General features: G+C 39.2%; 3 protein-coding genes across 10 annotated transcripts in view; 2 read left to right on the top strand and 1 right to left on the bottom strand.

The window, feature by feature from the left end:
• Window positions 1-12471, top strand: part of LOC126366702 (uncharacterized protein ZK1073.1) — a 77447-nt gene extending 64976 nt beyond the window's left edge. For 7 of the 8 annotated variants that reach the window (XM_050009902.1, XM_050009896.1, XM_050009897.1 and 4 more), the window contains 4 exons: window positions 1648-1969; window positions 3089-3210; window positions 4396-4558; window positions 10498-12471. In XM_050009902.1, coding sequence (XP_049865859.1) covers window positions 1648-1969; window positions 3089-3210; window positions 4396-4558; window positions 10498-10686 — 796 coding nt within the window. In that variant the 3' untranslated portion in view covers window positions 10687-12471. The remainder of the gene's footprint in view (window positions 1-1647; window positions 1970-3088; window positions 3211-4395; window positions 4559-10497) is intronic. The other variant, XM_050009898.1, reaches the window with a different exon arrangement.
• On the top strand, window positions 7709-9054 carry LOC126366709 (retinol dehydrogenase 11-like). The gene has a single exon (XM_050009911.1). It carries the CDS (start codon window positions 7942-7944, stop codon window positions 8920-8922), a length of 981 nt encoding a protein of 326 aa, XP_049865868.1. The 5' UTR covers window positions 7709-7941; the 3' UTR covers window positions 8923-9054.
• A 1536-nt stretch (window positions 12472-14007) lies between the features above and the next one.
• LOC126366914 (tubulin alpha-8 chain-like) lies at window positions 14008-21138 on the bottom strand. Its single transcript, XM_050010257.1, has 9 exons — window positions 21133-21138; window positions 18953-19217; window positions 18603-18775; window positions 17865-17993; window positions 16458-16628; window positions 15877-16017; window positions 15411-15626; window positions 14670-14833; window positions 14008-14140 (listed from the first exon to the last, which is right to left on the bottom strand). The coding sequence occupies exons 1-9, from the start codon at window positions 21136-21138 to the stop codon at window positions 14008-14010; spliced, it is 1398 nt and encodes a 465-aa protein (XP_049866214.1).
• Between the last annotated feature and the right edge of the window lie 930 nt (window positions 21139-22068).

The raw sequence follows: 22068 nt of genomic DNA, 5'->3' as shown, positions 1-22068 counted from the left end.
CTTCATATAAAACACCTCTACAACGCTTGCCTCTCGGGATTCCCTTAAAATGCATAAATGGTTTTGTCATAATTTTAATTATCATAATCCTTTTCGTAAGCATAATAGTACTTTCCCATAATAACATCTAAGAATACTGGTTTTTTAGGTATAACTTATTTTTGGACTAATATTTTTTGGTAAAAATTTGATTCGCATATAAATAGGTATCCATAATTATTTTTTAGAATAATAGTGTTTTGTCATAATTTTTACAAGGCATAACAGTAGGTTAGGGTGCGGCGGGGGTGGCCCTTGGGCCACCCCTACGCCGCCAGCATGTTTATCTTACACACGAAAAGTATGCTGAATGATGACCAACAGCATTAAATAGAGTCAAAAAATATAAAAAGTCACAATCATGAACCAAATGCAGCCAAGGAAAAAGTAAGTTTCTGAAATGTTCAAAGTTGTGCCAAAACTTTTCTTATTCGGAGTAAAGTTTTTATGCTTATGATAATTATGCTTATATATCATTATTGTCATTAAATATTATGCTTATAGTAGTTATGAGTTTCAAAATTATGCTTAAAAAGTTATGACAAATTAATACTATACGTAACTAATAATAGGACAAGTAATATTATGCCATGGTAAATTATTACATAAAAATTTATGCGTAAAAATAGAGAACCTTGCCTCTCACATTGAAGTCGCAGGTTCGAATCCAGCACAGGCTTAAACCAATGATTGTCGAATTCGTTTTCGAATTTATGTTTGGATCATTAATGCTTATCACGTGCTCAGCGGTTCGGCAATGTGAGTTATTGCCGAGCATTTTCGGAGGTATGTGACCTAACCTGTAATGGGCTGGTTTTCCCATCGCGGGTTGGAAGGTCAGACTGGCAGTCGCTGTAAAAAAACCGTAACTGTGAAATCTTCAGGTTAGGTAAGCGTACCTTGTGGGAAACGGGATAATGCTGGGAGGTGATGATGTTATCGTACACGCGAATCCGTATTCCAAATCATTCTACGTAACTTCGATGTGAATTATAATTGTCTTTACTTAAAAACTGTAAAGCCACTGAATTCGACTTTGAGTTTGAATTAATGTTTGGATCATAGATAATGGATATTACTTGGTTTCCAAGGTTAGTGCCCGAACAATGGGTTCGCCCTTATTACTGGCACTTAAACTTAGCTGGCGAAAAGTGGGTGTATACTGTACGGTCACGAGCATTAATATGTATACACTTTGGTACCATGTCACATTAACTTTTTTGACAAATTGAACTGTAAGTCTCACTAAATGTCAAATATGTTAGTGCGACAGAGTCCTAAAGAGGGTACATTATATTGCTCATGACTGTACACCTGTCCCTTCGTGGAGACAGGCGTGATGCTATTTATTTATTTATTTATTAAATACTATTACATCATATATATAAAACATTAACAACTAAGACAATTGCTAAAATTAAGACATATATAATGACAATTACATTGTACATACCATCTACAAATTAGTAATTAAATTAACAAAGCAGTCTATATTTACCCTTAATTGACAAATATGAATAAAATATGAAATTAAAGTGATGAATGAAATAAAATGCAGATGCTATGTTGTTGTCAAAAACCGTCTAACGAAATATACATTTTGTCCAGGTATCAGTTCCCATCACTCCAAACGCTTGGCGAAGATCTGATCACGGTTTTGGACTTCCTCCACGTTCGTTACGCAGTGGGCCTGGGGGAAGGTGCTGGGGCCAATGTCCTAGCCCGTTGCGGTCTCGCGCATCCTCGCCGTCTTCTTGGCCTTATCCTGGTCAACTGCACGGCTTCAACCTCATCAGTAGCTGATGCCTTCCGGACCAGGTTTTCCCGATGGAGGGGCACAGATATCTCCCAGTCCGAAGAGGATTTCCTCATCTACCACAAGTTTGGACACGTGAGTTTTGAACCAGAGCTGCTTGACTATCGCTACAAGGTATTTCTTCTTCTGTTTTTGTTACTAACATTAACTAACTTAGGGGTTCCGTCGAATTCCAAAAATAAAAAACAAAATTCTAAATTATTTTTTGCGCATATGACACATTAAAATATCACTATCTTTCTCGTACTCAAAAAGATAGCGAAGTAAATTACATATCAAATCTGATCAAATGCTCTTCATATAACATGTTATTCAGTAAAACAATTCAAACTCAAATTTTAGAACCAACCGGAGTTCCCCACACTGACGTTATAGAAATTTTCAAGTAAGATTCTATCTATCTATCTATCTATCTAAGTATGCGTCTCCCGTCTATTGGATCTATTTGAACAAATATTATTCAATTAATATGCAAATAAAGGCCTTCATCTTCTTCGTTATTATAAGTATTTTTTTAAGAAACTTTTGCTTTTATAGCAATAAGAATGAACGAGAAAGAATGAATCGGAATATTTGTACAATGATGTTTATAAAGGTAAAAGATTAATGTCTTCGTTTCTGTTATTATAAGCCTATCGCTAAATAGTAAATAATACCCGTAGAAAACTTCCATCTATAAATATTACTAACCAACCTACTAACTCTTAATGCCTCATTTACTACAGTAACATTGGTTTGATTATCTAAAGCTTTTTATAACGATTACTCTGTGATATTGAGCCAATTTTACCTTTTTCGTAGTTTCCTAGCTTGTGTCTTGAGTTTCTGTAGTTACTTACCTACTAGTGTGTTTGATATTGTATGCTTAGTGTTGTCGCTTAAGCCTAAACAAGTGTCGTTAGTAAAAACTTATCTAAATTCTGTTCAAGATATGACCTATGTAGTATTTCCTTGTGCCTTCTGGCTGCGATAGTCTTTGGGATTAATGTTCTTCATTCTTCTGATGATCACTGTAATAATTATGTGATTAGATGGCTAGAACTCTTGACCAGCAAACTTGACCCAAATTCGATTCATTATATTATGAAACATAGGTTTCGTTAAAACGGTGGGAAAGATGTGGATGAGGTTAGCGCAGCACCGTAAAGGGTGGTGCCAAATGGAGGCTTACCCAGCAGAGGAAATAATGTGGACTGATTGATAATGAATGATGATGATGATTTTTCCTGACAGCAAATCGCGAGTGACTCGTGCGAGGTTGGCGAGAAGGAACGTCTTCAGACGGACTACCGCTCACGTCTGCGAGGCAACCTCAACACTCATAACATCAAGCAGTACGTTAAGGCGTTTATCAAGTAAGTTTTTTTATTATTTTATGAGTTTGCCAGTTGTTTGAATACGGAGAACGGATGAAGCGAAAGCGGTATATAAGGCGAAGGTAGTTGGTAAGGCTGGCAGAGGAAGACTTAGAAGAATGCGCGTTGACGGTATTTGCGACGTCGTTAAAAAGATTTATTACGATTTACTCTTTACCGGCGTGCGCGTAAGAACGATTAATGAATCTGCAGGAATCAAGGAAGCATGTCAGGATCGAAGCAAATTGAATTTCTATAGCCTCTGCTTATCCCGATGGGAAATGGGCGTGAATTATTTTTCTTTTCGACAAATTCAAATTCAAATTCAAAAATATCTTTATTCAGTAGGTAACATAGTTACACTTTGAATCGTCAATTTTTACATAACGAACGTCTCATCCGCCTAAAACTACTGCAGCTTCTCACAACCTGTATAGCCGGGGAAAAGAAGCTGCAAGAAAAACCTCGGCACAGGGCCCTAGACGTTCTTTAAAAAAATAAAAATAAACATAAAATATTGATATACAATTGAGTAATTTAGCTGCCTAATATCAGTTCTCAGACAGTTAATCCCATGCATTCATATCTTCTAAATAATCACTAACTTTATAATAACCTCCTTTAAAATAACATGTATGTAAAGTACTACTTCATAATGCATGTCGAACTATTCTAAGTCGACAGTACGGGAAACACAAACCACATTACTAATAAAAATAAACAAGCGGTGAGCGGTGTAACATACGTTTTCGGCTCTCAAAGAAAATTGAATCCAATTATCAAATAATTTGAATTTGAGTTTAATATATTTGCTTTTTTTTTTGGAGGAGCTCGGTGGCGCAGCGGTAAACGCGCTCGGTCTGCGATTGTCGAAGTTAAGCAACTTTCGCAAAGGCCGGTCATAGCATGGGTGACCACAAAAAAAAAGTTTTCATCTCAAGCTCCTCCGTGCTCCGGAAGGCACGTTAAGCCGTTGGTCCCGGCTGCATTAGCAGTCGTTAATAACCATCAATCCGCACTGGGCCCGCGTGATGGTTTAAGGCCCGATCTCCCTATCCATCCATAGGGAAGGCCCGTGCCCCAGCAGTGGGGACGTTAATGGGCTGATGATGATGATGATGATATTTGTTTTTAGAATTGAACATACAGAACTAAATAAAATATCAACTGTTTCCTTTCCTCCAGCCGCAAAGACCTGATGCTGAAGGGCTGCCAGCCGGACATCTTGTTGATCACGGGCATGCTCAGCCCCTACGCTGGCGTGGTTGAGAAGATGTACAAGGAGTTGGACAAGGAGAAGGTCACCATCCTCAAGGTCGACAAGGTCGGGGACGTGCTGGCTGAGGCTGTGAGTATGCTTACCTACATTTACAATCACAGCGGCCTCCGTGATCCAGTGGTTGAGTGTTGCGCTCATGATCCGAAGGTCCCGGGTTCGTATCCCAGTAGGGACATATCACAAAAATCACTGTGTGATCCCTAGTTTGGTTAAGACATCAGGCTGATCACCTGATTGTCCGAAAGCAAGATGATCCATGTTTCGGAAGGCACGTTAAGAAGTTGGTCCCGGTTTCTGCTTACTTATGTAAGTAAGTAGTCGTTACATGAGCCAGGGGTCTTTGCCGGCTCACTTATAACCCTGACACTAGGGTTGATCGCAGGTTCCCACATTCCCGAGAAATGCATTTTCAGAGGTGTGTGACCTGTATGGGGTTGGTTTTCCCTTCGCGGGTTGAAAGATGGGACAGGCAGTCGCTTTTGTAAAAAAACCGGACCTGTGAAAACTTCAGATTAGGTACCTAATCGGACCCTGTGGAAATTCAAATTCAAATTCAAAATTCAAATTCAAAAATATCTTTATTCAGTAGGTAACATAGTGACACTTTGAATCGTCAATTTTTACATAACGAACGTCTCATCCGCCTAAAACTACTGCAGCTTCTCACAACCTGTATAGCCGGGGAAAAGAAGCTGCAAGAAAAACCTCGGCACAGGGCCCTAGACGTTCTTTTTAAAAAAAAAAAAAAAGAAAACGGGATTATGCTTGGGAGATGACTTAGTATAATTATTTATTCTATGTTGTTGGTGCTGGCGTCTCTTATATCGCACACATGACATACACACGCACGCTCAAACGACACACACAATGGTACATAATTATTATTCTTGATGATGATGATTTTTGTATTTCTATTGTATCTGGTTTTTTTATTCTTTTTTTTTTTTTGGTTTGTACTTATTAGTGTTCAAATGGTCAATCACACTTCCTGTCTCATAATTAGCTGATGTAAGACACTGATTCCCAAGATACAGGCTTAAGCTTAGTTTGCAAAGACCTTGTATGGTCTTTGTTAGTTTGGGACTCAGGGTTTAACAATTAATTTGTGCAATCATGTAAACCCAAATTGTAAACCTAAATTGTACAAATCACATTTATAAATAAATCAATTTATTTATTTATTATTTATTTATATCAACCGGAGGGGGTTTCTAGTATGCTGCTCCATAGCGGGTTGGTAGAGATGTTCAGGCCAGCAACCAGTGTTGCCAATTTTCGCTGATTACTTGTTATTCTCGCTAAGTATACCTTTATTGCTGCCGACATAAGAATTATGTAATAAAAAATGATTCTTTGTTCCAATTTTGTAACAATTAGAAGTATTAAATATAATTTTCTTTAATTACATCCAGCAGCACTAAATAAGTATAAACAGTCGAGATAAAAATAAATATAAGATTTTATCTACTTTGACTGCACGTGTGAGAATGAATTACATTAGTAGGTAAATTCATATTAAAAAAGCTGGTCCTTTCTTTGACCAAAATGGAGTATAGAGCACACTCTATCACAATGCTTTGCTTTAGGCTGGAGAAGAAAGATCCAGACCTGGGGCTCTATAACTCTAAAAAGGCCACACGAAAGATAATAATATTGCTATTTGGCAGTTGCTGACTGCTTAAATGACAAATTGCAATGATGACCCTTGTTATTATTACACCCAGGCACAACACATGTCTACACATTATTCTGGGGGGTTAAAATGGCCACATCGAAGAAATTCATCTAAGAAAGCAAAATTGCAATTTGACATTTGCGCATATAAAAGTAAGTGCGCAATGCAAACAAATGTGAAATAGCAAAATTGCTTTCTTAGATGAATTGCTTCGATGTGGCCATTTTAACCCCCCTGATCAGAATAAAGAGAAGCAATATAGGTAGTGCGCAACGTAATTCTTAACCATATCTGACCAACCTCATCTGCCATAACATTATATAGGGTGTTAGTGACATCGTAACGAATACTCAGGGGGATGATTCAGACCATGATTCTGAGTTAATATCAGGTAGAATTTTTCGTCGCAAAATTCATGATTTTTTTTAGTTTTTTAAAATTATTTTCAATTCTATACTTTTGCGATGAAAAATTCCACTTGATATTAACTCAGAATAATCAGCTGAATCATCCCCCTCAGTATTCGTTACGATGTCACTTACACCCCGCACAAGTACATACGGTAGCCATACAAGTAGGTATGGGTGTTAGTGACACCGTAACGAATACTGCGGGGGATGGTTCAGACCATGATTCTGAGTTGATATCAAGTGGAATTTTCAGTCTGAATATTCATGAAAATTTTTGTGTTTTTTTAAATTATTTTCAGTTCCATACTTTTGCGACGGAAAATTCCACTTGATATCATCTCAGAATCATGGCCTCAATCACCCCTTAAATTTTTTGTTACGATGTCACTAACACCCTGTATTTTAGAATAGGTAATTATGTAAGTACCCGAGTAATGAGAAAATAGGGAATTAATACGTTAAATCTGAACAACGCCATCTATGTTGTTTTTGGGGAAATGCCTGGAAAGACCCTCATTGACTCTGAGATTTAATCGCAGAATCTCTGATTTGGTACTCAAGGTGTATTAACCAGTTAGTTCGTCAGTTACAGTCATGGTCATGAGCAATATCATGTACCCACTTTAGAACCCTGTCGCACTATCATATTTGACATTTAATGAGACTAACGGTATAATTTGTCAAAAAAGTTAATGCTACATGGTCTCAAAGTGTATACAATACATATTAGTACTCGTGACCGTACCTATACAAAAGAAATCGTCAGAGGTGAAAATGAATGATTTTTTTAAATAATAATAACCTTACCTTTACGTCAGCAAGGGGTTAGTGACCTTGTCTGTCAGTAGTACCTAAAGGTGACCTACACTTAAATACAATGTGAAAATAAACTACAAATGTACTTAGCATATTAATATTATTCCGGATTTTCTAATATAATAGGTAACTATCATTAGGTTTTAGAACTAGTATAAGTAACAGTCCTGTACATCCAAATACATCGTCATATTATATATTTACTTTATTCCTCATATTTATTTTCATATATAGGAAATCGTAATCAATATCTTACCGGAGATATTGTGGGGGCAGTCACTTGTTGCATAGATGCGCGCAAAAGTAAAAGTAGGTTGCGCTTATGCAATGCGGTCCATTCACCTACTTGCCTAGTCTGTGGATAGACGCATTCATCTTAGATGAAAGATTTTACTACATTTTTTTTTAAATACTGGTTTAATACAGAAATGGTTCCAATGAATAACAACGGAACCCTCCTAAAGGAAGCGCGTCGCAACCGTCACTTTAGCAATCGAAATTGCATACAACTTCTACACTACACTTCAGTCTAATACGAACTCCGTGACACAATGTCCGCCTTGCTATTCGTTGTGGTTACGATCGTAATCGCGATCGTAATTAGATTCTATGAAAAGAATACCAATGCCATGTGCAAGTCTAAGAAGAAACTTGATGGGAAAATTGCTATAGTGACCGGCGGAACCGCTGGTATGGGACTGGAGATTGCTAAAGAATTTGCGCGAAGGGAAGCTAAAGTCATCATCGCTTGCCCTTTCAAAGAAGAAGGAGTTAACGCCAGAAAAGAAATAGTCGAAGAAACTGGAAACGAAAAAATAATTTTCAAGTTATTAGACCTCTCCTCTATAGAGTCTGTGCGGAAATTTGCAGCAGATATCATAAACACAGAAGACAGACTGGATATTTTGATCAACAATGCAGGCGTTGGGGTCCCATCTGACTTCGTGACGGCGGACGGTATGAGCTTCATCATGCAAGTGAATTACTTCGGACACTTTCTATTGACACTCCTGCTGCTGCCACTTTTGAAGAAATCTGGAACTTCATGGCAGCCAAGCAGGATAGTGAACACGTCTTCGATACTACATCAAATTGGGGCGTACGATATTAGGAACCTCAACAGAACAGACCACTGGTTCATGTTCCAAATCTACGCCAAGAGCAAGATCTGTTTGGTGTTATTCGCACGAGAACTAACGAAGAGAATTAATGGATCAAACGTGGTGATCAACAGTGTGGACCCAGGTGCTGTTGGCACCAGGATATTTGACAGCAGTGGGAAAATATATGGACCTATATTTACATTTTTGTGCAATAGTTTGTACAAGACTCCTTGGGAAGGTGCGCAGACGGCTTTGTACGTAGCTTTAGACTCTGAAGCTGGAGAAGTCAGCGGGGAATTCTTCAAGAACTGTGCGCGAGCGCGGGCTATAAAATGGGCTTATAGTGATAAACTGGCCCGCATAATATTTGACGATTCAGTAAAATGTGTGAAACTAACTGATGAAGAATTAAATGCATGTTTAGCGTGAGAATACCTATGTCTGTTTTTAATAGATTTTGAAAACGTGTTAAAAACTAGATATTTTAAATTTTACTGTGTAGTATCGAAATAATATGTTTGAAATATCGAATATTTTAAATAATAAAACGAAAATTATGGATGCTATTTGTTTTTTTGTACTCATAGGAGTTACTCATTTATTAGATTGAATTATATTAATTATTAGTTTAAAATACATTATTACTACAGGTAGGACCTAATGCGATAGAGTAGTAACGATAAGATAAGAAAGAAAAATATATTTTTTAATAAATAAATCTTCTTAAATAAATTTAAGGAAAATAAAGTGTTACTAAATTTGCAATGCAATATTGGATACTATATATATACAAATACTATAGGCATTCGTTTTTACTATGTCTACTTCAAATGAGGCATATCCGGTTACTATTGCAGCCGATATACTATACATTGCAGGCTTGGCGTATCTTGTTGCAAAGATATCACGTAAATTATTACTGTGATGAAAATTTAAAGAAAAAAGAACTAATTGCTGTACCACTTATAAATGTCTTAACCTCCGTTGCTAATGTTAGATGCAATATTCATATAATTACTAAAAAAAATGGTTTGTGTGTTAATACACTAATGTGTAATAAGTACTTAAGTACCTGATATGTTCTTACATATTTTTTTGAAATTGTATTTGAAATACTAGCACACCAAAAAATACATATTAAAAAAACGAAAATACCGAATACGAAATATTTTCCCCATCACGTGGCATTTACATTTATTATACCTGATTCAGTTGCAGACCTTGACCTCTAATTCCGCTCGTTCCATATATTATATAATTAATAGGTAATCATTATCATCTCCGTTAGCGTTATTCCGTTCGCACAGAGTCCGCTTATCATTGAAATCTGCAGGGCAATCTGCAAAAATATCTTCTAAAACTGACTGACTCACTGACTGACATATCAACGCACAGCCTAATGGCTAAACGTAGGCACTTGAAAGGAAAAGACGTAGCTTAGGTACCGTAGAGGTGCACTAAGAAAGGAATTTCCGAAATTCCCACGGGAATGGGAATTAGCGGGAAAATCCTTTTGTATGAAAAATCTGAACCACTTAAGTTAGACGCTTGAAATTTGGATCTGAAAGCAGGTACCTTAGTAAACTTATAGCTTAGTTGCCACAGGATATTGTAAAATTTCCACGGGAACGGTAGTTAGTGGGAAAAAATATTTGTATGAGAAAATCTAAACGGCGTAAGATACGAGTAGATGTTTTCAATCTAGCACGCATGCATTCCTTAGTAAATACTTATAAAGTTTAGTTATGGCTGTATTTTGAAAAATGGGAGTTAGCGGGAAAAAAATGTTGTATGAAAAAATCTTAACTGCAAAAGTAAGATGCTCGAAATTTGACATGCACTCCCACACACACAAAGTTCTCTCTTTTATAACACGCCACGCGGACGAAGTCGCGGGCAAAAGCCAGTACAACATATACATACTGACGAATCTGTTCGTTGGAACATTGGCAAGTCTAATAAACGAAGAAACGTATCTTATAGTGTTTTTCTTTTCTCTTACAGCCAGCGAAGGTCGCGCAATCCCTGCTCCTGTTCTGCCAAGGACAAGGTCTACTGACGTCACTGCCGCCGCCAGGAGTTGAGCGGCGTATGTCTCGGGCTATGTCCATGGAGGAATACGACAAGCCAAATATCCGACGGCTGTCTCTCACCCCCAATTCGTCTGAGTCTCCCCCGCCCAGGAAGTTGTAGGTAATGGCCTTGGCCGCTGAATCTCTTGCAGAGGAAGCGTCCTGCTAATCAGTTCCAACTCTTTCAGCAGTGAGAATAACATAACTTTTGTTAAGGAACTGAGATGCTAATTATTCGGAATTTGGAACCCATGTTCCTATTACAAATGGTGAGAAATGAAACTGTTTTAACACCGATGGTCATAGTAATTCCGTATTTAATCCTGTAGTATAGCAATTATGAAAACTTGTTAAAATAGTTTCTATCCGAAGTGAATGGATGTTTTGGGGACGAAGTGAAAAAGTGAAAAAATATACGCAGTAGAAGTAGTTGCGCTTATTTACAGGCTGTTTTCTGATTCGCTTTATGTATATAGGTTAGATTTTGTATAAATTAAGTGATGTTTTTCGACATACGTAATGTTAATAACAATAGATGAACAATGTAAAATAGGACCAAGAGCACCTCCTTATTGAAACACTTTTCAAATTAAGTACCTACGGTAAGATAAATTAATCGTATTTTGGAATTTGAAACCTACAGTTTTATACAAAGAGTTCACTGATCACACACAAAACAGTATATTTTATAAATGTTATTTACACGAAGATTACTCTATTAAGTATATTGAATGTAGGGTTGTTGTCAGGCTTTGATGTTAGTGCTAGGAAGGGAGAAGGGAGAGAATTTTATCAATTTCAATAAGGTGTTGTAGCTTGTGAAGTGTCGCTTAGAAATTCGGGATGAAGTGAATAGATGCCACGTTTTTGAAAGATTTTCCTATACGATTTTTCTGCACGTTCGCTTTGACTCTTCAACTTTGCAAAGTGGCCAAATTTGACAACTCGCCCTTTGACATTTACACGCTCTTCTCTCGCAGTTAGCGTGCTAGGCCTGCAGGCCTCCTACATCTTTTCCAGATGATTTATACAGTGTCAAGGAGGCACCTTTTTCATGATTGTATAAGCCAATGCGAGAGCGGCAAGGTCTACCACACGCTCTGCAGATGTAGATATTTGGTAGGAAGTCCCGTGCCAAAGATATAGATACGCTTTTACGATTGGTACGAGGTAGAGTGCTGGTGACCTAGTGATAGTTACAGCAGATCAATGTAGTAAGTACTGGACTATTTCTAAAAACACACTATGGATATATTAGATTGGAAAAGAATAATGTCCCTGGCACAGGCAATACTGATTACTGCTATGTTACGACTTGTAGTGTCAAAGCATGTGTGAGTGTAGAAACTAAAGCTAAAAGTTATAAACTTAGCTTCAGTAGCTCCAAAATGCTGGGCTAATAAAATGTAACAAACTACAAGTAAATAGTTTGTCAGTAATCTTTGTTGTTTTGGTATCACTATGAAACATGTAATATTGGTCCGATATATTGATGAAGTTTACAACTGTTACGAGTAACCTTAGCTTTATGTATCACCAAAAAGTTTAGTGGGAGGTTCATATCGTTCACTTTAAAGTCGGGAACGCACGAACGAACTTGTAGGAATATGTTTTTAAATTCTTTTTTAAACCTGGCATCAGCTGTGGAGTTTTACTAAGAAAATTGTGTAAGGGCTTCGCTAGCACTTTGGATTGCACTGTGTAGGTTCAGTATTTCTTAAAGCACAGAGTGGTAATGTACAATTGTATAACTAAGTACCTACCTATAGATTTGTTTCTATTTATAAAATATGTTACAAGATTTATTGTAAAATTATGTTTTTAGATTTTTGTGAATTTTATGTACAAAGTGTAATTTAAGTAGAATATAATTGTTTATTGAGAAAATATATTATTAATAACATGGTACGTTTGTTTAATTGAGTTTAACTCTTAACACTCGTATTCTAAGATGTTCACTCGACACTTCCTCTCTTTCCTCGGGTAACGCGACTTCAAGCCCTTCATCGGATTCCTTTCATCTGATTAGACGGTGCCTCAACCTTCACTCTCCTTGGTTTTCCCCAGTAATGCAAACGTATTTTCCTATTTCTATGTTGGCAGTATGATAAGCTTGACTTCCAGTGAGTATAATCCTCAAGTCGAGGAAATAAATGTCAAAATACCAAAATACTCAGCAGAGGCAGAGTCGAGTGGAGGAAAAATCGAGTGGATGAATGCTGGTATAAAACTTTAACCTTGGTCTACAAAGGCGGAAAAGCTAAGAATACTAATGACAGTTTTCAATATTAGATCAATTATTAGCAATTTACTTTTTATCATGAAAGGCCGTGAGAAACCGGGCAGTGGGAATGATAATGACAATGAATGATAATGACAAACATTTTTTTTCCGTTCTGGCCGATAAACCGCAAAAAAAGTTAATGTGTGTCACGTAGCAGAAAACCAAAGATAGGTACCTATCTACTTTTAACGAGCAGCATAAGCAGCGTGCTACGTTACGCTACGCTAGGTTTGTTGGTACGTTGGTAGCTGCTGACTGCGGTTGGATTGTTACCGCGTGATGTAATTTGAAGAACACGTAAATGAAAGAAAACGCGTTAGTATTTCAAGTTTAGGAAGCTTCTGGATTAGGACATTCAAGAATATGGTAGTAGTACGTATATCTCTGGTCCGCCGGAAGCCCGTGTAAAAGGAATATTCAATAAAAACAAAGCATTTGGAAAAAAACTGCACATTTTATTAAACGAGGACATTAAGACGGTACACTGGGTATAAACTTTTTCAAAACATTTTATCAAACATGAATAGACTTGCACAAAACAACACGATTACACTTAAAATAACACCGCATCACACCGCACATTGCCTACGCGAGTCGCCACAAAACACGCCCAATTTGCAAGGAATAAATATGAATAAAAGGCTATCAAAAACAGACCAATCGTTTCTCCTTCCAGCATTTGCTAAAAAAATTTAGAGAAAAGCCAATAAAAAAAGACGTCGCAAGACTACTCGACGGAGAAACATGAACGACGAGGGAGCCAAACCGGCCACGTCGCCTTCCTGGGGCAACTCCAGCATCATCCGACCTCAGCGGACATTTTCGAACCTTTAACAATTTTCGCAGTTCTGCCATATTCAACATTATAAAAAAATGCGGCCGCGGTTTTGTGGCGTCCGCCTCGGCGGCGACGCTTCATAGCCGCCGTTGCTAGCCGCGCAGAACTCTCGCCGGCGCACCGCTTTCCTGTTGCTATGGAGCTTCGTCATCAAGTCGCTTCATGTCCTTTACAATTTCGTCAAGAACATCAACGATCGTGTGAAGTTTGTCGTCGGTAAAGCTCTGCGGCGGCATGGCATAACGCGTTGGTGCACCGGAGCCGGGCGGTCGTGGGGGCGCGGCCGCGGGCGGCGCGGCGCGGTGCCGCCGTCACGCGCGTCACATCTCGTCGTCGCAGCCCGGCTGCATTTCCGACGTCTCGATGGCTACTTCGTCATAGTCCCGCTCTAAGGCCGCCAGGTCTTCTCGCGCCTCTGAGAACTCGCCTTCCTCCATGCCTTCGCCTACGTACCTGTAACAAGTAGGTAGGCGTGTTCAATTTGTTATGTCAATGGAAGTAGATAAGTAAAAAAGGATAAAGAAAAGTATCTATCTAAAATACACTGCTGCCGACAGGGTGATAATACAAAATCGGTGCTTCGGTCGTATTGAAAACAAGACTCACGGAATCCATATCAAAATTATTATTGAAGTGTCAAAGGTTGACGATACTGCCAAAATAGGTAGAAGCTAAGAATATTATGTTTGTGAAATGGTTTAAAAAATAATCTTATCTTGTTTCGGGGAGATTGGAGTCGCTCACGTCCGTAGGTTTACCTGTGTCGTGCTACCTAATCGAGCGACACTACCGATGGTAGGTTTCGGCCTTGGCAGGTTATTACCCTCCAGGCTTGCCGCGCAGATACTCTTATTTTGTTTTGTTGAGAGACGGACATACTAGGAAAGGGATGATTTGAACCAGGTGACATTTTGAGGAAGGCATAAGGCTGGAAACTCCCGAAACTTGCAACTGGCAAAGGAAGTTATATAAGTCTACGAACCAGTGCACGAACGCCCGCTTGGAGTACATGAGGTCGAACTTGTGGTCGAGCTTGCCCCACGCCTCGGCGATGGCCGTGGTGTTGCTGAGCATTGACGCGGCGCGCTTCACCTGCGCCAGGTCCCCGCCCGCCACCACGGATGGCGGCTGGTAGTTTATGCCCACCTGCAATCATGACATTCATGGATTAAATCATACTTAAGATCACGTTGCTGTTGGGGTAGGCAGAGATCATGGAATTATTACACTTACGATCCTGACACCACTTTCGCTTCTTGCTTCTTGATGCACGCCGGCTTATAGTACTCTTGACTTGGCTTTTCTTTAAAACATCCTGGATCTAGGCCTTCTTCCAACTCTACCACTTATACCAGTATCATAAATGTTTTTCGTGGATTCAGTTAATCATGATATTTTGATGGATAGTCTGGTCTGGTCACCGTTTAGAGTTAATGGTGAGGAAGTAAGAGTAGGAATAGGATTCTCAAAGCTCGATACAGGGGCAGGAATTAATTGAAGCTTTTGTTTGAGTAGGTACCATTTTTTATCAATTAGTAGTAACATACATACATACATACATAAACTCACGCCCGTTATCCCTAATGGGGTGGGCAGAGCCACAAGTAATCAAAGACAACTCAATTAGTAGTAAGTGGTTGGTTATTTGTTAAAAGGCTTGAAATTGCTGTAATGATCATCACAGACTTGCTGAGCCAAAATATACCACACAATATCAACGAACCTTAAACCCAGTAGGACACCAGTCCACGAACCGGATCCCGGCACGCCCCTTCATGGCCGCTATGGCCGCGTTGACGTCTTTCGGCACCACGTCTCCGCGGTACAGCAGACAGCACGCCATGTACTTGCCGTCGCGAGGGTCACACTTCACCATCTGGTTCTGTGGCTCGAACAGCTCTGCCGTGATCTCTGATACTGACATGCCTTCGTGATATGCCTGTGCATGATAAATAAATGATATATTTCATTTCATTTCATTTCATGAATTGCCAGAAATAAAGTTTTTTAGTAACTGGTTGTTTAATTTGATCTTGAGCTTATCTAAAATATGCATAACCTCTGCCATGTCTATCTACCTGGCGAGGGAAGGCCTTTTCTCCTCCCTGTTTCTAACCTCTCCATTTTGCGGTCATAGTACTCATAACTAAAATAACTGATAATTTGAATGAGCCCAAATGTAGACTCACCTTGTCAGCGGAGACGACCGGCGCGTACGCAGCGAGCGGGAAGTGGATGCGCGGGTACGGTACGAGGTTGGTCTGGAACTCCGTTAGGTCTACATTCAGCGCGCCGTCGAATCTCAACGATGCCGTGATTGAAGACACCACCTGGATGTGGGAGATCTTTATTCAATAGAGCTCACACCCTATTTGCGTTTGGTAATTGACAATTGACATCTCAACAAGAACTGAATGCGCTGTAATATTAATATTGGGCCTTTTGCGAATTGAACCTACGACGCATGCGTTCATGATAAGTATTTTTCTTGGATTTGCCACATATGGTAATTAAATGCTGGAGACTCATCCGGTACAAAATTTAAGACAACAAGTCTGTTCAAGTGCCCTGTTGGGCGTGAACCTCCGCTCAGGTCATCGTCTGAAGATTATATTTGAAACAATCGAACATAGTGGGCCGATAGCGATAAGCACTGAATGAGGAAATTGTCTACCACGCCGGCCTCCCTTAGCCGCCTCTATAGGTAAAGTAATCGGATCATCAGACTTACATAACACCATTTTCTCATCATCCATTCTTGTAAACTTACCTGTGAGATAAGCCTGTTGAGGTTGGCATACGATGGCCGTTCGATGGAGAGCCGCCGTCGGCAAATGTCGTAGATGGCCTCATTGTCGACCATGAAGGCGCAGTCAGAATGCCCGATGGTGGCATGCGTCGTCAGGACTGCGTTGTAAGGCTCCACCACTGCTGTTGACACCTAGACGGTCCAATATGAAAATCAGATTCGACATATCGACTAACGGATAAGAAGATCGTGATACGGCTCACCACCTATCACGTTGGTCTAACGGCCTCCGTGATCCAGTGGTTGAGCGTTGGGCTCACGATCCGGAGGCCCCGGGTTCGAATCCCGATGGGGGCATGTCACAAAAATCACTTTGTGATCCCTAGTTTGGTTAGGACATTTCAGGCTGATCACCCGATTGTCAGAAAGTAAGATGATCCGTACTTCGGAAGGCACGTTAAGCCGTTGGTCACGGTTACTACTTACTGACGTAAGAACGTAGTTACACGAGTCATGTCAGGGGCCAGTGGCGGCTCAATAATAACCTTGACACCAGGGTTGGTGAGGTTGGTATCCCACCTCACAACCCACACGACAAGAAGAAGACGTTGGTCTAAGAAAGCTCGGAGAAGTGTGGGTATTTGATGCCTTCGTTCTCTTAATATTATATTCTCAAAATATTACATTCGCAAAATATTATATTCTCAATATATTATCTTTTGTATAATGAAGTACAAAAGTATTATTCATAAAAAAGTAGATAAACATTATTACTTTACATATTGCACGACATTTACATAATAAAATTAAATCAATTATAATATAAAACCGTGATCACAAAATAGGTACATACATTTTTTTTTTAAATTATTATATTTATATTAATACCTTCTCACCGGCATCGATACAGGCACATGTCTGTCGCAGCAATGCCGGAGATAAGGACAGTCCAGCCTATCGCCGATCATCTGCAGGATGACATTGGAACTATGTGCCCCAGATACTTAAACTGGCTTTTCCATGTTAAACCGTGGCCACCTGCATACTTCTCACAAACCCGCATAAGTCTTCAAGCCGCAGATAGCTATAGAAAGTTAATTGATTTTTTTTTCGTTACTAGAGAATGATTATTTTTTACATATTTTCTGTTTCATTGTACAGGTAATATTTTGAGAATATAATATTTTGCGAACGTAATGTTTTGCGAATGTAATATTTTGAGAATATAATATTATGAGAACGAAGGATTTGATGTATATATGACTACCCTATTTTGGGATATAGTCGTGAGCTTATGTTATAGTAAGAGACGGGCTTTCAGAAAGTAAAAGCGGAAATGTTGGGAAACGGGACAAACGAAGTTAATTTCAAGGCGTACTGTACCTAGATAAAAAATATAAACCTAAGCATAAAAATATAATATCTCACCTGTGGCGCTGGGTAGATAGCAAATTCAAGTTTGCTCTTCTTGCCGAACTCGTCAGACAGCTTCTCCATCAACAGCGACGTGAACCCTGAGCCGGTGCCGCCTCCGAACGAGTGGAACACGAAGAAGCCCTGCGATACAATTGGTGCATTGTTTAACCATAGCAAAGCCTACACAACCGCGCCACGCGTAACGCGAATTATATCGAGGATTTCGACCTATGTGGATAGACGTCGTACGGCTTTTGGTCAAAGTCCTGGATATAATTCGAGCCGCGCACGGTTAGCTAGATAATTATCAAATATCATGTAAACCGACTGAGGAGAGAGAGCTTAATAAATGGGCAATTTACCCATCTATGTTTAATGTTTAGATGGGTATCTATGTTCACAGCTGAGTGAAATCACTTGAAATCAGGGACTGCTTTATTCAAGTAGGCAAATGTCCGCTGATCACTCGCTATAACGGATTATCTATAAGGTTGATGGGCTGGTGACATATCACCGCTCACCACAGTGGGTCATCATGTCCTTAGTATCTGCTTCTATATATTCAGAACGAACGGCAGAGCATCTCCAAAAATTCGTAATATCCTGTGTATAACGATAATTGAATGTTCTGTTGTCAGTGTTGCCTCTGGTGTGTTGTCGTCCTAAACTCTTCTGTATGCCCTATCATAATATGCCGGTTTCTCACGATATTATAATTCTTTAAGTCTGTATGTTTGTGTATGAGCTCACCTGAAGTCCAGTACACTGGTCAGACAGCTTCCGCACGCGCTCCATCACGGGCCCAAGAACCTCGCGGCCGGTGGAGTAGTGTCCACGAGCGTAGTTATTGGCCGCGTCCTCCTTGCCCGTGATCAGCTGTTCTGGGTGGTACAGCTGCCGGTACTCGCCTGACCGGACTTCATCTGTCGAGGGATAACTTGAGTAAAGTTCATGTAGAAACCGATAATCAAGATGACGGCAATACAATAAGTAGATATTTAATAGTCATGCATGTGCAAAAAGCTTGAAACCCATGTATTTATGGGTAATCCGCCGGCTTTAAACCTGGTAAAAACCATAGAGGATGTACAGGAACTCACCAATGACAGTAGCTTCAAGGTCCACCATCACAACTCTCGGCACCATTTTGCCCCGGTCAGCTTCAGAGAAGAAGGTGTTGAAGCAAGAGTCCGAGGAGTTGGGGTCCGCGTCGCAGACCGGCAGGGTGCCGTCTGGGCGGATGCCGTGCTCGAGGCAGTACAGCTGCCAGCAAGCCACGCCCATCTGCACACCGGCCTGGCCAACGTGCACCGAGATGCACTCCCTCTGCTCGAATAGAAGATGGTGGCACGTTATTGCTCTTGACTTAAGTGGGTATTGACCCGATTGATTGATGAGAACAGGCCAAGATTTAACCGAAAGTGAAGATGTATATTTGGTAACGAATTCTAGTTAGAATGCGAGTCCGATTAGAGAGTAACGAGGCCTGTTAACATCTGAATCTCTGTTGGAGAATCACCACGCCCATAGAAATTAGATTTAAAATAACCAAAAGTGAAGGTGCAAACTCGGTTACAAATTCTAGTTGGAATACGACTTGGATTAGACAGAAACGTGGCCTAAATATGATTCTTACAGGAGTGTAAAGCGACTGATTGGAACTCCAACACAAAAATTCAACTTTGTAATGATGAGTCAATTTAATACAAGATGGCGAAGAATAGAACACGTCTAATAATAGCAGATGGTTGCTATGCAGTTGACAGTTCCGAATATCGACCATTAATGTAACCTTTGTAGCTTCGCTTCTTCAAACTTTACTGATGTACACTGGTATGATCTTGTCATCTAGATACGTCACAGCCAATGGCAAATAATAAATTTTATGTAAGTACTTAAACCGTTTTGTAGATACTGACAAAATCATTTCTTGTCCGAAGAATCTTTGGTTTCTCAATAAAGGTAAAAGCCAAATTACTAGGTAAAGTTACTGAAGGGTGATACTACAACTATTTCAATGAAGAAGATAAATGATATTATTATAAAGATGAGGGGAATGCATGGCGTGTGTAATCCTGAGATGCAGGACGCTTTACTCACCAGATATCACTTTCTACCAAACACAAACTAGTGCAAATCTTCAAATAATTTACTTACCATGATGAATACTGGTAATTTTGACTAGACCGGCGTAAAAATAAATACAAAAACTTAAAAACTAAAACAGTTTTCGTACAAAAATTTTGATCGGACTAAAATTTTGAAAAAAAATGCGAATCAATCAACGCCGGTCTGCTCGGCGGCTGGATCTATTGTCTTTTTTGATTCCATTTTTGAAATTTCGTGCTCGTTGCGTATAAAAGTTATGGCTGCCAGCGACTGTTAGGTATTGAAAACTCTTTTCTAAGAATAACAGGAACGTAAAAAGTTTTTATTTGTAAAATAACTTTATTATTTTCGATGTAAGTAGTTGTTTTCGTAACCCGTAATTGTAAAGGTTTTTTATTTAGTAAGATACAATTCGAATTACATTATACGCTCATCATCATCAGCCGTACGATACGCTCATTTAATTTAATTTGAATACTACACTACTATACTTATGTTTAGTAAGTATTTTTGTTGTGTTATGTTATAGATTACAGACTTTTTGCTCGTACATCTTAGATGGCTTTAATAATCTACTCGAAACCGTGCTCGGATGGGGGAAATCGTGTGTTCGAATCCCGGTAGAGAAATGTCACAAAAATTACTTTATAATCCCTAGTTTGGTTAGGACATTAAAAGATGATCCGTGCTTCGGAAGGTACGTTGAGCCGTTGTTAAGTAGTAGTTATATGAGCTATATCAGGGGCCTTTGGCGCCTCAAATTAACCCTGACACCACGGTTGATTAGGTTTGTCATCCACCTCACAACCCACACGATAGAAGAAGAAGAGTATACTCTACTGAATTCTCTCAGGAGTAAGAGTTCATAAATCCCAATTGAAAGTAATTAATACTATGAGTGTTATACTCGTAATTGGCATAATTATACATCAATGAATTAATTGGTCAATTGAGAAGAGGATGTTTTGTAAGTATGTCCAGGATTTGATAAGTCAAAATCAATTAACTGACTTTAATAAATACATTTCTGCTTACCAGGCAAGTGTAGGTAAAAAAAAACTACCCGTTATGTGTCAAATACATCGTTATGTCGTGCATTGTGTACGAAGGGTGGGGTGGGTGCAAGTGGGGCACTAAGATGGGGGGAGGGCCCCCTTTGGACCCCACATACGGCCATTATGGTACAATGCATAGAGCACGGAATCAGACGCTCGGAGATAAACATAAAAAAGTTTAAAATTACTTAACTTAAAAAAATTCCTAATTGAGAAAAGTTTTTACACACTGCAAGAGTTTTTCTTACATGATAAATAGACTGTAAGTGATGTAGATTTTGTTGATATTAATAGTTTTTAAGATTTTCATAGTTATTTTTAGATTAAGTTTGTTTAATTTTAAGTACTTATTATTATTTTTTTTTTGTATTTCTGGCCTAATGTAATTTCTTGATATTTTTGTTTGTTTTTGCTATACCCTCCCGGTTCCATATTATTATGTGATACTATAATATTTCTAACAACTGTTTACCATATGGTGTGCAATAAATACTTTGACTTTGACTTTGATGTTTGTTATAATAATCACTTCATGGCCGATATTTCGCTACGTGCAAACGGGTCGACTTCTCGTGTGGGTTGTGTAAAATAACGGCTCAGCGGGGTCTGCATGACAGCCGCGCCGCGCGCTGCGCGAATTATAGCGCTTCAACCAATAAACGATACGAATGCTAATGCCTCGATATAATTCGCGCCGCGCGCGGCGTTGTTTCCGTGCAGAGCCTACTGGTTTGGTACCTACAGTCTTACATCTACGTACTTACTGACTTACTTTTGTAAACTGATCAGCGGCTTAACATGTTATCTTCAAAAAACATCTTACTTTTGTATAGTCTGCATTGACCTTACTAACCAAATAGGTACAAGTTATATAGTTTGGTTTGGCAATCAATTACAGTTCACTTCAATTCATTCAACTGCTATTTACTTAAGTCTGTAGTCTTTACATGAACGGGGTGGTTGGATAGAGGGTTGTTTTGATAAAGGCAACTCTAGTAGCGACCGAGCGTGATTGCATTCCGTGCTCTGTGGCCCATTATGGTACAATGGAT

The sequence above is a fragment of the Pectinophora gossypiella genome, chromosome 5 (assembly GCF_024362695.1).
Source record: "Pectinophora gossypiella chromosome 5, ilPecGoss1.1, whole genome shotgun sequence".
NCBI lineage: Eukaryota > Metazoa > Arthropoda > Insecta > Lepidoptera > Gelechiidae > Pectinophora > Pectinophora gossypiella.
The sequence above is the reverse complement of the archived record's forward strand: the minus strand, read 5'-3'. Positions and strand labels throughout refer to the sequence as shown.

Bases quoted from the DNA above. Each gene is read 5' to 3' on its own strand.
- LOC126366709 (XM_050009911.1), top strand. From the start codon at position 7,942: ATGTCCGCCTTGCTATTCGTTGTGGTTACGATCGTAATCGCGATCGTA.
- LOC126366914 (XM_050010257.1), bottom strand. The intron at 17,994-18,602 runs GTGAGCTCATAC...ATTGTATCGCAG, and splicing joins ACCAGTGTACTGGACTTCAG to GGCTTCTTCGTGTTCCACTC. The intron at 14,141-14,669 runs GTTCGTAGACTT...TACTTGTTACAG, and splicing joins AAGCGGGCGTTCGTGCACTG to GTACGTAGGCGAAGGCATGG.